Raw genomic sequence first — 15898 nt, forward strand, 5'->3', positions numbered from 1 at the left:
TCATTCAAAAAATGAAATGATGGATCTTGTAAATAATGTTTGTATGTCCACATTGGCCTCAGTGAAATGTATCAGTGTGTTAATTTCTTGGGTAATTGTATCTTGATCATTTCTAATTAGGGATATTTTAATGTTCTCAGACAGTTTACTCGATTTTAGAGAAGCTTAGCATTTAAATGTTCATTCTTCTTGCTTTGATTGTATATTTAGCAGGACTGATTAACTATTCAGTAGTGATCTGAGATTTCTGCTCATATCATGTAGAGAGACTGATCCTGAAACATTAAGTTCACTATGTATGAATGTGTGTGTCTCACTGCCAAGGACTGACGCCCCCTCCAGGTTGTGTTCCTGCCTTGTGTCCAGTGATTCCGGGTAGGCTCCAGACTTACCACAACCCTGAACTGGATAAGGGTTACAGACAATGAATGAGGGAATTTATAGTCAAGTATCTGTATTTTTAATTTAATGTTATTACCAATTGGCAGCTAGTGTAATGATTTAAGGGCAGAAGTAATGTGTTTCCTTCTTATATTCTTAATCATCCTGAATCCTGATCACAGGATGTTTTATGGTCTTTAAGGAACTTTGATTAAGAACTCATTACAGTAACCCATCCTGATAGAAATGAAGGTGTCTCCAGGTCTGGTTTGTCAGGGAATCTTGAATCTAATCTTGAATGTCTTAAGATATTTTTGTCATTATTTTTAATGTCTCCTTTTAATTATATATAATTTTCATTCATTAAAATGTTATATAATGCTTTGATATGTGAATTGCGTCACATTTTTATTCATTCTGTGATGTCCAAACTGATGCCTGAAGAAATCACTTTTCATGAGTTGCTTCATCTGGATTTGCTGCTTGATCTGGATTTAAATACACTGGTAACTATGGTGATATGACAGTGGAGATATATATAAATTACAACAGTTGAATAATCAAAAATGCTCTGTGTTAAACTTGGTTTATGGTCAGCGATGACGAATGGAGGGGCAGTTAATCTTGAGCAACTCCAATTTCCAAAGAAAGGGGAAGCAGCCATAATAGAGGAGAAACACATAGAGAGAAGATATCGCATCACACTCTCAAAATCTTAAAGACACTGGACTGGAGTTTGGGTGAACATCAGTGAAGCTGGAGCTTAGTTCAGGATGAAGACCCTCCTCATCTTCACCTTCTTCCTGATCTCAGGTCAGTTTTCTATTTACATATTTATTAATTAGGGCATTTTGGAGGATTTTATTGTCGTTAGAGACATCCCAGATATTTGGGCACATATCAAATTAATTTGCCATAGTTAACATATTTAGTCAGAAATGTTTACATCAATTCTTGCATTTACCAGCTTCATGTTGACTTTCCATTTCCACCTTAAATGTTTCATGACACAGAGGTTCTTATTGATATTTAGTTCCACCTTAAATAGGCCAGTTTTTGATCACAAAATTTATAAATAAGGACTTGACTAATATTGGCTTTATTGTCTGCTTATTTAAATGTTCTCATCTGCATTGAAAAAAGCTACTATACGAGGCTGAAGTTAGCTTTGAAAACGCAACCACTGTTCCTCACTTTCTACATTTAAAACACACACATTATTCTTTTAAATATATACCACAGATATAGACTTTAATACATATGTATACCTGTACTTTTGTAGTTTTTCAGAACATACTTGTTAAGATGATGATTTGTTTGAAACAGACAGAAGCTCCACAGTTTTTCCTCAGCTGGAGGGAGGGACAGATACTGATAGACAGAGAACACACTTCACATTGGTCGTCACTTGTATTAAGTCAATCAGCAGACAGATTTCAGTGCTGCAGCCAATGGAGTCAATGTCCCTCCTAGGGGTTTGTTTGCGGCTATGCTGAGAGCAGCAGGTCAGAACTGAAACACTGGGAACTTACAGATCTGCTTTTAGACAGAACTAATGTTAGCACCATGTCCTGGAGAAACTACACTCCATTCTCCCTTAACACTCCTGTGATGAAAATAAAACTGACTTTTAGAATCAAAGTAATTCTTTATCCATAAAAAAAATCATATTAGATAATTTCATGTATGATCAATTCTCACATTTCTTCATTTGAATTCAGAAAGTTGGCAACCATAGCCAATGGGAGCGCAGGCCACTCCACCCCAAAATGTGCCTACCCACTTTTGCCCAGGCCCACACAAATGTCAATTTCTGGCTATGCCCCTGGATCACAGTCCAACATAAAAACAAGCTTCCACTCTTAAAAGACACTTCTCAACAAATGATGCTAGAGATGCCAGTGCTGAAACTTTGCATGTTTCCTTAATCTCTGATGACACATCATTTTATACTTTAATAAATATAATACATATTCGGCGGCACGGTGGTGCAGTAGTTAGTGTCACAGTCACACAGCTCCAGGGTCCTGGAGGTTGTGGGTTTGAGTCCTGCTCTGGGTGACTGTCTGTGAGGAGTTTGGTGCACCTCCGGGTGCTCCGGTTTCCTCCCACGGTCTAAAAACACTTGCTGGTAGGTGGATTGGCAACTCAAAAAAAGTGTCCATAGGTATGAATGTGTGAGTGTGTGTCACCCTCTGAAGCCAGGGTGTGTTCCCCCCTTGCGCTCAATGATTCTGGGTAGGACCCACTGTGACCCTGAACTGGATAAGCGGTTACAGAAAATGAATGAATGAATATTACAAATTGCTCTTTTAGTAAAACATCTCACCCACACAGAACCCTCTTTAAACCAGAATTTATAGTTGAATTAGTCATCATACAACTGCACATGCTCAATGTTTTTGCCAAATGGAAGAAAAAGACTTGATTTGACAAAAACATTCCACTTGACTCTGTGTTTTCCTTTAAGGTGTAATTGTAAAGTCCTTTTTAAAAATGTTTTACATTTCTTTGAAATTACATTTATATTTGCAGAAACTGGCAAACCTTTATCCAGGGATACAGACAATTTAATCATATTACAGAGAATGATAAAAGAAGAGGTAGGAATCTCAGATGAAATAAGTTAAAACCTTTCTTCTGATTGGCAGGTCCAGTGGGCTGCTTTGATGTGATTGGCTACTCAGGAGGAATTGTGAGGATCTACTGTAAACACCAGCAGTATGGACAGAATGAAAAATATTTCTGTAAGAAGGGAACAGATGAGTGTATAAATGTACAAAGAGAGAAAACATGGGTTCATAAAGAGAGAGTTTCTCTGTATAATTCTAATCAAGATATTCTAGTGATCTTCAGAAACCTGAGTTTACAGGACACTGGATCATATCGGTGTGGAGAGACTGGAGGGTGGAGTCGTGATGTGGAACTGAAAGTAAAGAGAGGTTAGAAACATCAGTATCTCACTAATGATATTCATCATGAAATTCTGTATAAACTGAGATATTTCTGAAAGAATAAAGAGGTCATAAGGTCATTGAGAAACTCCACCTTAAATTATTCAATGATGTCATTTATTTTGTATGATTGACAGATCCGTGTTGTTCGAGTCCAAGTGCTGTGGCTGGTTTTCTGGGAGAGACCCTCACCATCAACTGTTCATCTCCAGAGGAGTTTAAGACAAACATCAAACACTTCTACAAAGTGAATCGTCATAATTTCACTAAACTGAACAATAATACATGGTCTCGAAGCGACAGATTTTCCATCTCTGAAGACAGACGCTCTAAAGTTGTCATTATGGTTATCAGGAATGTGAGAGAAGAAGATGGTGGTGTTTATTACTGTGTAGTGTGTAAGGGGGAGATGATCAGGTATAACTCCCTCTACACAGCGATTCAGCTGCAGGTCACTGGTAAGAAAATTTAAACAACTATTTTCTGCTAATGTACATTACCAAATTTTAATATTACAGAGAAACATATTTAACCAAAAAAAAAAATCACCTTTGAATTTCTGTAAGATAGCAAAGGGAGTTAATATTTATACTTTACAATACTGTTTACCACCCTGAAATGGATAAGCAGAAGAGATGATGATGGTCATGATGAAGAATATTGTTTATATTAAAAAAATATTTCATTCCTTTGTGACCAGCTCTGCACCAACATTTATCTCATCTGAAGAACATACTAGTAAAACCCATTTCATTCAGTCAATGTCCATTTTAAATGTGTAAAATAGGGGCTCATTGCACATTTAGACACTACCCTTCAATTATTTAATGTCCAGCAAAATAGTAATTACGTACATAGGCTAACATTTTAATAAGCATTCAGTATAAGTAATAAATATAAATAATAAAATACCATAATAATAATAAATCATTCAATACAAAATCAGGCAAAACAGGAATTTATTACACATTATGTAATAAATTATGAATTTATTATACATGTAATATTGCAGGGAAAAAAAACATGCACTTGAATAAGGCATTCAGGGAAAAAGAAAAGACAAAGGAAATAACTAGATATTATCGTTGTCATCATCATTGAATGTGTCTGGAATGTACTTGGATCATGACGAGCAGAAACTCCAACCAAATTCTGTCTGAGCTTTGGACTGGCTGGAAATTTTTTAGGGAAACTGGGAGTCAGAGAGATAAGAATGGAAGCTGGATTAAAATGGACACACTGAATACTGAAACATGATGTTTTTTTTTTGTTGTTGAATCCAAAGGCCATTTCCCTAACCATTAGGCCACTGCTGCCTGTGTCTGGTCTGGTGTGAAAATGTTTTTTTTGTTTGTCTTTTCTGTGTTTTACTTTTTCAGGTTCCTTTACCTTCACCACCATCACTGTGTGTTTGTGTGTGACTTTTTTGTGTGTGTTTCTAATTGGAGGGTCGGCTCTGATCCTCTACAAACTGAAAAGCCAGAATACACAAGGTAATACACATAGTCTCTCTCTCTCTCTCTCTTTCTCTCTCTCACACACACACACACACACACACACACACACACACACATATATTTTAATTGCGGTCCTGGAGGTCCAGCGTATGTTTCAGATATGTTTGGACAGTCTTTCCAATACAATAATTACAAACCCCTGTCAAACGTCCTACATGTGATTAATGAACACTCCCTCTAGTGGAGAGAAAACGAACTGAACCTCGGTTTGACTGATGTTTTCTTTTGTACTGTAGACTGTGTCTGCATCAACAGGCCAACAGGATCAAATGATGCAGTAAGTGCGTTTTGTTGACAAACTTTAAAAAGCAGTTTGTTCTGTTAACAGATTCCAGATATGAGCAGGTCCCTGGGGAGGTCAGATAATTGTTCTGAGAATGCCAGTTTTTCATTCTGTTCTCTATTACAAAACCCATTTCCACATAATGAGAAACATTATTTTTGAATTGTTGCAATAGTTGCTTATGAAGCTTTTCCTGTGACTCTTTTTTTTTTTTAGGCACATTCTTGTCACTCACCTACTGCCAATTCATTTTTATTATGTAGAATGGCACTGTCTCAACTTTTTTGGAATGTGTTACTGGCATCAATTTTAAAATGGGTATACACATTTTAGAGTTTCAGCATTTAAAATATAGTCTTGGTAATATTTAAAACTAAATACATGACTTTTTTGCATTCATACTACATCAATGTTTCATATTTTAAAGATTTGAATCTGATCTAGAGGTGGGCTTCCTCACAGGTTAATTATGCAAAATGTAGGTTCTGTATATCGTCGTTGTCCAATTTCAAACATGAATCTCTATTTTTGTCCATTTTTTGTTTACTACATAATTTGAACACAGCAGATGTTCTTTACAGTGTGTGAAATTTTCATGATGAAGGGAGCCATAGAAATACTCTAAAATGACTCTGAATTATATCTTTGTATATTCACATCCATTGAAAGTTAAGAAGGTTTTTCCTGTTTCGGGTTACAATTTTGGGAGATACGTGTTTTTAATTGGACAGCGACAATGTGACAGTGCTTCTGTTTTGCACCAATCTACTTTCTTTTATTTCAGGTTAATAGTGATTATGAAAATCTACCTGTAGACCAGAACATCAGCTTGGTTCCAGTCTATCTGAACTTCAACCACTGCCATCCAGATCCAGTCTACCAGGTTCTAAATTCCCCCACAATGGATATAAATCCACTCTACCTGACACTACACCCAAAATCAACCAATCAGCTTCAGCCTACCAGAGACCACTGAAAAGAAGAGGGCCACTGTCAGCCAATCAAATTCAGTCTACCACAGTCTAAACCAAACAGCTACCAAACATTCAGGTTTGGTCTGAATGGCACAGGCGTATTTATTCTTTGTGGTGTCTGTCTGGTCAAAGTTGTGAAGCATGAACATATATCTACACCTCAGAGTTTCATGCATTCATATTCTTTAACTCCTTCATCCAGTAACTTCTCTCCCTTAAGGCTGGTCAGATGCTATCCTTCGAAGAAATAAAATGGTATTTAAAACTCTAGACAGTCTGGCAGAGATTCTTCTTCATCACCCACTTTTTTTTTTTTTTTGTGTGTGAGTGTGTATGTCTGTGTATGTTGAAACCAATGAGTCCTGTAGGTGACTTGATTCAGCACATACATCTCAGTTCTCCGCTGGTAAAAATAGTTTTTCCCAACATTTGTATTTGGTTGCTCCTTCTTGGATCGCCACCTTAACGTGGTGGAGGGGTTTGCGTGCCTGCGTGAGCCTAGGAGCTATGTTGTCGGGGGCAATAGCCCCTGGTAGGGTCTCCCAAGGCAAATTGGTCCTAGGTGATGGGCCAGACAAAGAGTGATCCATAAAGACACGAATGAAAAATATAATAACGAGGACACAGCCTCCCTTGCCCGGAGCAGGGTTACCGGGGCCTCACCCTGGAGCCAGGCCTGGGGGAGGGGCTCCTTGGCGAACGCCTGGTGGCCGGACTTTCACCTATGGAGTCCGGCCGGGCGCAGCCCGAAGGGGATACATGGGTCCACTCTCCCATGGGCCCACCACCTGTGGGAGAGGTAGTAATCCGGGTCTGGTGCATTGTGGATCGGGTGGTGGTCGGGGTCGGGGGCCCTGGCGTTCCGATCCTTGGTTACTGAAACTGGCTTTTGGAACATTTAACGTAACCTCTCTGGTGGGAAAAGAGCCTGAGCTGGTGCGCGAGGTTGAGAGGTACCGACTAGATATAGTTGGGCTCACCTCGACACACAGTATGGGCTCTGGAACCAATCTCCTCGAGAGGGGCTGGATGCTCTTTCACTCTGGAGTTGCCCAGGGTGAGAGGCGTAAGGCAGGTGTGGGCTTACTCATAGCCCCCCGGCTTAGCGCCTGTACGTTGGGGTTTACCCCAGTGGACGAGAGGGTAATTTCCCTGCGCCTTCGGGTTGGGGAAAGGGCTCTGACTGTTGTTTGTGCTTATGCACCGAACAGCAGTTCAGAGTACCATGCCTTCTTGGGGACCCTAGAGGGAGTGCTGGAGAACACTCATTCTGGGGACTCCATTGTTCTGCTGGGGGACTTCAACGCTCACGTGGGTAATGACAGTGAGACCTGGAGGGGCGTGATTGGGAGGAACGGCCCCGCTGATCTGAACCCGAGTGGTGTTCAGTTATTGGATTTCTGTGCTCGTCATAGTTTGTCCATTACGAACACCATGTTCGAACATAAGGGTGTCCACAAGTACACCTGGCATCAGGACACCCTAGGCCGCATTTCGATGATCGATTTTATAGTCGTATCATCTGACCTGCGGCCATATGTTCTGGACACTCGGGTGAAGAGAGGCGCTGAGCTGTCAACTGATCACCACCTTGTGGTGTGTTGGATCAGATGGCGGGGGAGGATGCCGGACAGACCTGGCAGGCCCAAACGTGTGCTGAGGGTTTGCTGGGAACGTTTGTCAGAGGAACCTGTCAGAAAGATCTTCAACTCCCACATCCGGCAGAGCTTCGACTGCATCCCGGAGCTGTGGCTGCAAGGTTGTCGGTGCCTGTCGGGGTGGCAATCCCCGCACTCGGTGGTGGACACCCCGGGTGAGGGGGGTTGTCAAGCTGAAGAAAGAGTCCTATCGAGCCTGGTTGGCTCAGGGGACTCCGGAGGCAGCCGACAGGTACCGAGGAGCCAAGCGGCTCGCAGTCTCGGCAGTCGCTGAGGCAAAAACTCGGGTGTGGGAGGAGTTCCGTGAGAACATGGAAAACGACTTTCGGTCGGCTCCGAGAAGATTCTGGCAAACCGTCAGGCGACTCAGGAGGGGAAAGCGGTTTTCCAACACTGTATATGGTGGGGGTGGGTAACTGTTGACCTCGACTGGGGACGTCACCAGACGGTGGAAGGAATACTTCGAGGATCTTCTCAATCCCACCAGCACGTCTTCCGCAGAGGAAGCAGAGCTTGGGGACCCCGGGGGGGGCTCGTCTATCACTGGGGCTGAAGTGGCCAAGGTGGTAGTGAAACTCCTTGGCGGTAGGGCCCCGGGGGTGGATGAGGTTCACCCCGGGTTCCTCAAGGCTCTGGATGTTGTGGGGCTGTCCTGGTTGACACGTCTTTGCAACATCGCGTGGACATCGGGGGCAGTGCCTCTGGACTGGCAGACTGGGGTGGTGGTTCCCCTTTTTAAAAAGGGGGATCAGAGGGTGTGTTCCAACTATAGGGGGATCACACTCCTCAGCCTCCCCGGTAAGGTCTAGGGGGGGGTACTGGAGAAGAGAGTCCGACCGATAGTTGAACCTCGGATCCAGGAGGAACAATGCGGATTCCGCCCCGGTCGTGGAACACAGGGCCAGCTCTTTACCCTCGCTAGGATCCTGGAGGGTGCATGGGAGTTTGCTCAACCAGTCTACATGTGTTTTGTGGATCTGGAGAAGGCATTCGACCGTGTCCCTCGGGGTATTCTGTGGGGGGTGCTCAGGGAGTATGGGGTACTGGGCTCTTTGTTACGAGCTATCCAGTCCCTGTACAAACAGAGCAGGAGTCTGGTTCGTATGGCTGGCAGTAAGTCCGACTGGTTTCCAGTCGGAGTTGGACTCCGTCAGGGCTGCCCGTTGTCACCGGTTCTGTTCACAATTTTTATGGACAGAATTTCTCGGCGTAGCCAAGTGGCGGAGGGTGTCCGGTTTGGTGGTCTCAGGATCCCATGTCTGCTTTTTGCAGATAATGTGGTCTTGTTGGCTTCATTGAGCCGGGACCTCCAGCTCTTGCTGGACCAGTTTGCAGCCGAGTGTGAAGCGGTAGGGATGAGGATCAGTACCTCCAAGTCCGAGTCCATGGTACTCAGTCGGAAAAGGGTGGAGTGCTCTCTCCAGGTTGGAAGTGAGATCCTGCCTCAAGTGGAGGAGTTTAAATACCTCGGGGTCTTGTTCACGAGTGAGGGAAAAATGGAGTGTGAGATTGACAGGCGGATCGGTGTAGCGTCAGCAGTAATGCGGGCTCTGTACCGGTCCGTTGTGGTGAAGAAAGAGCTGAGCAGAAAAGCAAAGCTCTCGATTTACCGTTCAATCTACGTCCCAACCCTCACCTATGGTCACGAGCTTTGGGTAGTGACCGAAAGAACGAGATCGCGGGTACAAGCGGCTGAAATGAGTTTTCTCCGCAGGATGTCTGGACTCTCCCTTAGAGACAGGGTTAGAAGCTCGGACATCCGGGAGAGACTCGGAGTGGAGCCGCTGCTCCTCCACGTCGAGAGGAGCCAATTGAGGTGGTTCGGGCATCTGGTTCGGATGCCTCCTGGACGCCTTCCTGGAGAGGTGTTCCGGGCATGTCCAACGGGGAGGAGGCCCCGGGGCAGACCAAGAACACGCTGGAGAGACTATATGTCTCGACTGGCCTGGGAACGCCTCGGTATACCCCCGGAGGAGCTGGCGTCGGTGGCTGGGGAGAGGGAGGTCTGGGTTTCTTTGCTCCGACTGCTTCCCCCGCGACCCGGACCCGGATAAGCGGTGGATAATGGATGGATGGATGGATTGTATTTGGTTGATATTTCCAGTTCTGTGTGATTAACAGTGGTCACCTATTTCTCCAAATTCTTTCTTCAAAAATGATGTAATCCTGTATGTAAAGACATCTGGTTGTCATAATAATCACTAAACATTAGACCAGACAGCTTTATTTATATCACACATTTAAAAAGACAGCAAGTGTCAGCCAAAGTGCTTCACAATAAAAAGTGAATCAAAGAAATGTTAAAACAATAGGTGGTATCTATTATACCACCTATCTAGATATGATATCTATAATAGATACCACTACATCTAGGTGGTATCTATTATACACTTTACTAGAATAAAATAGGATAACATCAATTAATAAAATAAGGCTATAAGAATGATTAGAAGGATAAAAACTATAAAAGAATTAAACCTAAATTAGATCAGGGCAAACAAATAGACAGTTATTTGAAATGACAAGAAGCAAGTGAGTACTGACAATAGCAGAAATAAGAACATTTGGACAGTGGAAAACACCAGGCACACAAGAAGAACAGAGCAATTAATGCATTATCTCTAAGAAATAACAAATGCCTGGGCAAATAAAAAAGGTTTTAATGTTTGTTTTAAAATGTCTAATGTAGTGGACTAATTAATGTGAAATGGAAGACTGTTCCAGAGTTGCAACAACTCTGGAAAATGCTCTATCAGCCTTGAGCTTTAGCTGGCAGCGTGGGACCTCCAGGTAGAGCTGGTCTGAGGAGCCTAATGATGGAAATGACCTGTACAAAACCACCATGTTAGATATGTAGCTGGGTACCATACCATGTAGGGCCCTATATTTCATTCATTCAATTATAATATATATATATATATATATATATATATATATATATATATATATATATAATATAATATAATATTAATGTGAGAGGGTTTAAAGTTGTGCTACATCCTCTGTCTAAAGAACAGAAGTGACGATTGCGAAACTCTTGTGTGAGTACTTCAGCTCCAGTGGCTGATAATCAGGTAAACAAATCAGCTTTTGTGTCACATGTGCCAATAAGATAAGAACAGAAGCCTTGTAGATGCATGAATGTGCAAAATATGTTAGAACATTCTGTGTCAGACGATAACTAACGACAGGGTCATTGGTGCCCAAAGGTCACTGACGCACTTGGGCAGTGACGGTAAGTCTGTCTGGTTTAATTCCACAGAAAGAAAACAGTAATTCTCACTGCTGAAACAGTTAATGCTGCTCTAATAAAAAGGGGTCAAAAGTCACAGGTCAGCACAGATTGCTGTGGAAGGAGCTGTGTGCCCAGCCTGACCCCTTCACTCTCCTCACATATCATTGAGTCTTGGGATCCATGACCCTGTTTATGGACACAGGTTGTCCTTCCTTGGACCACTTTTAGTCAGTACTGTCTACATAAGACCCTGTGTTTTTCAGACACTGGACAAATTCCAGGCGGTTTTTATACCCATCTTCACATAACTGTTCTTGAGAAATACAAGAACTGCTGGATGCTGCTCTCCACAAGGATTAGCAAGAGGGTCAAAATTGATTGACACTTGTTTTAATCAATAGCAGCGAATGCCATCTGGGCCAAAATATTTTAGAATTAACTTACACTCACTTGTTATAATCACAGAAATATATAAATAAAATCTTTGTTTTGTGACAGATTATTTTAGATTTATGAACACTGTTGGGCATATGGTCTACATAGAGATAATGCTGTGTAATTCCTTAACAATTGAGTAGATTTAGTTTTCTTATAAGACCCTCATGCCAAGAATTGGCCAATCTGTTATTCCTAACACCCAAATTAACTTATATTTAGGGGTAGCTGTGGCCTGGAGGATAAGGAACTGGGCTTGTAACTGGAAGTTTGCTGGTTCTATCACCAGAGCTGGCAGGTCACGACTGTGCAGGGCTGCCCACTGCTCCGGGCATGTGTGATTACAACCAAGTGTTCACTAGTGTGTGTGTAAATGTGTTTCACTGCATAGACTGGGTTAATGCAGATAACAATTTTTTTGTGTGTAGGCACAATGGCCAATAAAGTGATTCTAATTCAAATATAAGTGACTGAACTATGAAATAATATTTTTGTTTTTTACAAAAAAGTTACATTTATGTTTTAAATCATTTAGCAGATGTTCTTATGCAGAACTGCTGACAAATATAATCATATTACAGAAAAAGACCAATGGACGGATAAGAATCTGAGATGATGCAATTGCTTTCTTCTGGCAGGACCAGTGGGCTGCTTTGATGTGATTGGCTACCCAGGAGGAATTGTGAGGATCTACTGTAAACACCAGCAGTATGGACAGAATGAAAAATATTTCTGTAAGAAGGGAACAGATTGGTGTATAAAGGTACAAACACAGAAAACATGGGTTCATAAAGAGAGACTTTCTCTAATTGAATATCCTGGACATTTTATGGTGGTCTACAGAAACCTGAGTTTACAGGACTCTGGATCATATCGGTGTGGAGAGACTGAAGGGTGGAGTCAAGATGTGGAACTGAAAGTGAAGAGAGGTTAGAAACATCATTATCTCACTAATGATATTCATCAGAATTATTCATTCTGTATAAACTGAGATATTTCTGAAAGAATAAAGAGGTCATGAGGTCATTGAGAAACTCCACCTTAAATTATTAGATGATGTCTTTTATATTGTGTGATTGACAGATCCGTGTTGTTCGGGTCCAAGTGCTGTGACTGGTTTTCTGGGAGAGACTCTCACCATCAACTGTTCATCTCCAGAGGAGTTTAAGACAAACACCAAATACTTCTACAAAGTGAATCGTCATAATTTCACTAAACTGATCAATAATACATGGTCTCAAAGCGACAGATTTTCCATCTCTGAAGACAGACGCTCTAAAGTTGTCATTATGGTAATCAGGAATGTGGGAGAAAAAGATGGCGGAGTTTATTACTGTGGAGTGTGGAAGGGGGAGATGATCAGGTATAACTCCCTCTACACAGCGATTCAGCTGCAGGTCACTGGTAAGAGAACAACTCTTTTCTGTTTTTCTATATTAATGAACATTTTTAAATATTACTGGAATAGATACAAAAGCATCACCTTTGCATTTTCCAAGTGCAGAAATAACGTCCCAACTTAGAGATTCATCTGAGATTATAATTTTATCCAGTGGTCTGACTAAGAGAATATTTTTGTCCATGCTTTTCACAAGAATATCCTAGAGCTGTAGTTCTTCAGTCTGATGTCTGTAAGATACCAAGGGGTGTGAATATTTACACTTTACAATGTTGTTTGTTTATAGTGAACAGCCCTGAAAAACAACCAGGCTCACCTGAAGATAATTTAAGTAAGAACCACCTCATTCAGTCAATGTCCATTTTAAATGTGTACAATCAGGGGTTCAGTGCAAAGTCAGACACTACCCTTCAATTATTTAATTTCCAGCAAAATAGTAATTACGTACATATGCTAATAAGTAAAAAATCCAGAGATAGCTAGGATGGAGATTTAAGAAAATGCTCTAGAATAATGGGGGAGATCATGGGGGTGGGGTGGTTCTCAGTGGAGAAAATAGGACCGTCCTTATAATTAGTTTCTGAGGACTCTACTGTTTTCTGTAATATAATGGTACTTTCTATAATGTTGAAAAATAAATGAATCCTACTGAGTACAAATCCTATGGTATATCCTACTGTAATCCTGCTGTATCAGTCAAAAGTTGGGAAACATCTAATTAGTGACTGGTGGAAAGTTATGGTCTCAGAAACATTAAGAAGAGAGCAGTTCTACAGATTATTTCTCGAAGAGGCCACAGCTGTTCACTGAAAACCGTTCCAGGTGATGACCTCATGAAGCCGACTGAGAGAACGACGAGACTGTGCAAAGATGCCATCAAAGCAAAATGGGGCTACTGTGAAGAGTCTAAAGTATAAAACATATTCTGTTTTGTTTAACACTTTTTTGTTTACTACATAGTTCCATGTGTGTTCCTTCATAGTTTTAATGTCTTCCACATTCATTTAGAATGTTGAAAATAATAAGAAACAAAGAAAAATCATTGAATGAGAAAATGTCCAAACTTTTGTATGGTACTGTACGTTCACAACATGTGGAAAATGGCCCAAAACCAAGGAAACCCTCCCTGAGTGGGTGTGTCCAAACATTTGACTTGTACTGTGTGTACAAACCGGATTCCAAAAAAGTTGGGACGCTAAACCAATTGTGAATAAAACTGAATGCAATGATGTGGAGGTGCCAACATCTAATATTTTATTCAGAATAGAACACAAATCACAGATCAAAAGTTTAAACTGAGAAAATCATTTTAAAAATATATTGTTTCAAAATTTCATGGCGTCAACAAATCCCAAAAAAGTTGGGACAAGGCCATTTTTTACCACTGTGTGGCATCCCCCCTTCTTACAACACTCAACAGACGTCTGGGGACAGAAGAGACCAGTTTCTCAAGTTTAGAAATAGGAATGCTCTCCCATTCATGTCTAATACAGGCCTCTAACTGTTCAATCGTCTTTTTTTGATGTCTCCAGGTTTCTTCATCATAGTCGTCACTGTGTGTGTGTGTGTGACTCTGCTGCTGAATGGAGTAGCAGCTCTTATCTTCTACAAACTGGGATGCTTGTATACACAAGGTTCTAACTAACACACACACAGACACACACACACACACACACACACACACACATCTGAATACATTGGCCGAAATGTTTTAATTCAGTTTACAAGCTACATTCATGAGATTTCACATTGTGAGACCTGGGCACACCAGGACCCATCCGGACAAAAATCAGGCCATTCCCACTCATTTGTCTCATTTTATCCCTCGTTCAATATCCCTCCATTCATTTGAATGAGAACGGCTAGAGTGGGTAATCCATTTGATTATTGATTGAATGAGCATTTATTCTGCACTAGTTATGGTCCAGGTCACCATAGACTTCAATGTATTTTTTTGCCTGGGTGAGCACGCCTTTTTTAAATGTTTGTGTGTGTTGCGCCAAATTGATTGGAAAAGGTTCCTTTCTTATACAAAGTTTAGTTTTGCAATCTGAGGTAGTATTTGTAGAGCGTTTGTTCAAACAAGACATGGTCCCCCTATAGGAAATGTATGGCAGAACTTTCCGGAACATTGACATATAACTGCCACACTTACACAGACAATCATAGAAAATGCACACAGACTCATACACATAGAGACTAATACAAGCATAACAGCATAAGGTGCTGGATAAATGTGACTGGATTTTTAAGGTGGAACATGTAATTCCAACATCAGTTTCTTCAACATGATAGTATAAATATAAACCTATATATATAATATAAATATCTAGATTTTTAAGGTGGCAGGGTTTTTGTAAGCTGTTTATTTGACATAGTTATTTATTTAATGTGGAAGTCTAAACAAAATGGCCATTTTTTAAAGTGGTGGTTAAAATATACTAGTAGTCTTAAATCAAAATGTACTGCCTGATTTATTAAGGTTTTAAGGTTGGTTTGAATTGGTCATTTATTTAATTTGGAATTTTAAATAATTTGTTATTTAAAAATGGTTGTTTTTTTAATATGGGATTTTTTAAAAGACAGTGGTCAAAATATATTCAAAGTCTTTTTAATGTTTTAAGGTTTATTTAAAGTTGTAAATTATTTAATGTGGATGTCTAAATAAATGTTTGTTGGTCAAAATATATCAGACATTTTTAAGGCTTTTTTGAATTGGTAATTTATATAAAGTTTAAATATATTTTTACGTGGATTTTTTTTAAACTTGGCAGTCAAAATACATTGGAAATCTTTTTTTAATTTTTCTAAATAAAATTACCGTTTTTTATTTAGGTAGCGCTAAAAACATTTGGCAGTCTTTTTAAGCTGATGTTGTTTTAATGGTAATATTGAATTGAATGTTCGAAAACTAACTTTATAGCTCTGCAGAAATATGTAAGCTAATATTTCAACAATGTTAGCAATGTTCGAGAAGCCAAATTCAAAGATAGTTCATGAATTTCCCCCTCTAATTAATGAATACTTCCTATAGTGGAGAGAAACTGAACAGAACCTCTGCA

At 40.5% G+C, this 15898-nt stretch overlaps 2 protein-coding genes across 3 annotated transcripts; both read left to right on the forward strand.

Annotated features, from left to right (window-relative positions):
• The first annotated feature begins 1100 nt into the window (after positions 1–1100).
• LOC136686596 (polymeric immunoglobulin receptor-like) lies at positions 1101–6329 on the forward strand. 2 transcript variants are annotated; one of them, XM_066660489.1, is made up of 6 exons: positions 1101–1194; positions 3033–3323; positions 3473–3793; positions 4715–4828; positions 5089–5129; positions 5920–6329. In XM_066660489.1, the coding sequence occupies exons 1-6, from the start codon at positions 1155–1157 to the stop codon at positions 6109–6111; spliced, it is 999 nt and encodes a 332-aa protein (XP_066516586.1). In that variant the 5' UTR covers positions 1101–1154; the 3' UTR covers positions 6112–6329. The 2 variants fall into 2 exon arrangements, with proteins under 2 accessions (XP_066516586.1, XP_066516587.1); XM_066660490.1 differs by having other exon boundaries at positions 4784–4828.
• Positions 6330–12065: 5736 nt separating this feature from the next.
• Positions 12066–14481, forward strand: LOC136677248 (polymeric immunoglobulin receptor-like; the record flags this gene model as incomplete). Its single annotated transcript, XM_066654737.1, has 3 exons — positions 12066–12366; positions 12521–12841; positions 14369–14481. Coding segments are annotated over 3 exons (735 nt in total), but the record flags the coding sequence as incomplete, so codon positions are not given.
• Between the last annotated feature and the right edge of the window lie 1417 nt (positions 14482–15898).

This window comes from Hoplias malabaricus, chromosome 2 (genome assembly GCF_029633855.1).
Source record: "Hoplias malabaricus isolate fHopMal1 chromosome 2, fHopMal1.hap1, whole genome shotgun sequence".
Taxonomy (NCBI): Eukaryota; Metazoa; Chordata; class Actinopteri; order Characiformes; family Erythrinidae; genus Hoplias; species Hoplias malabaricus.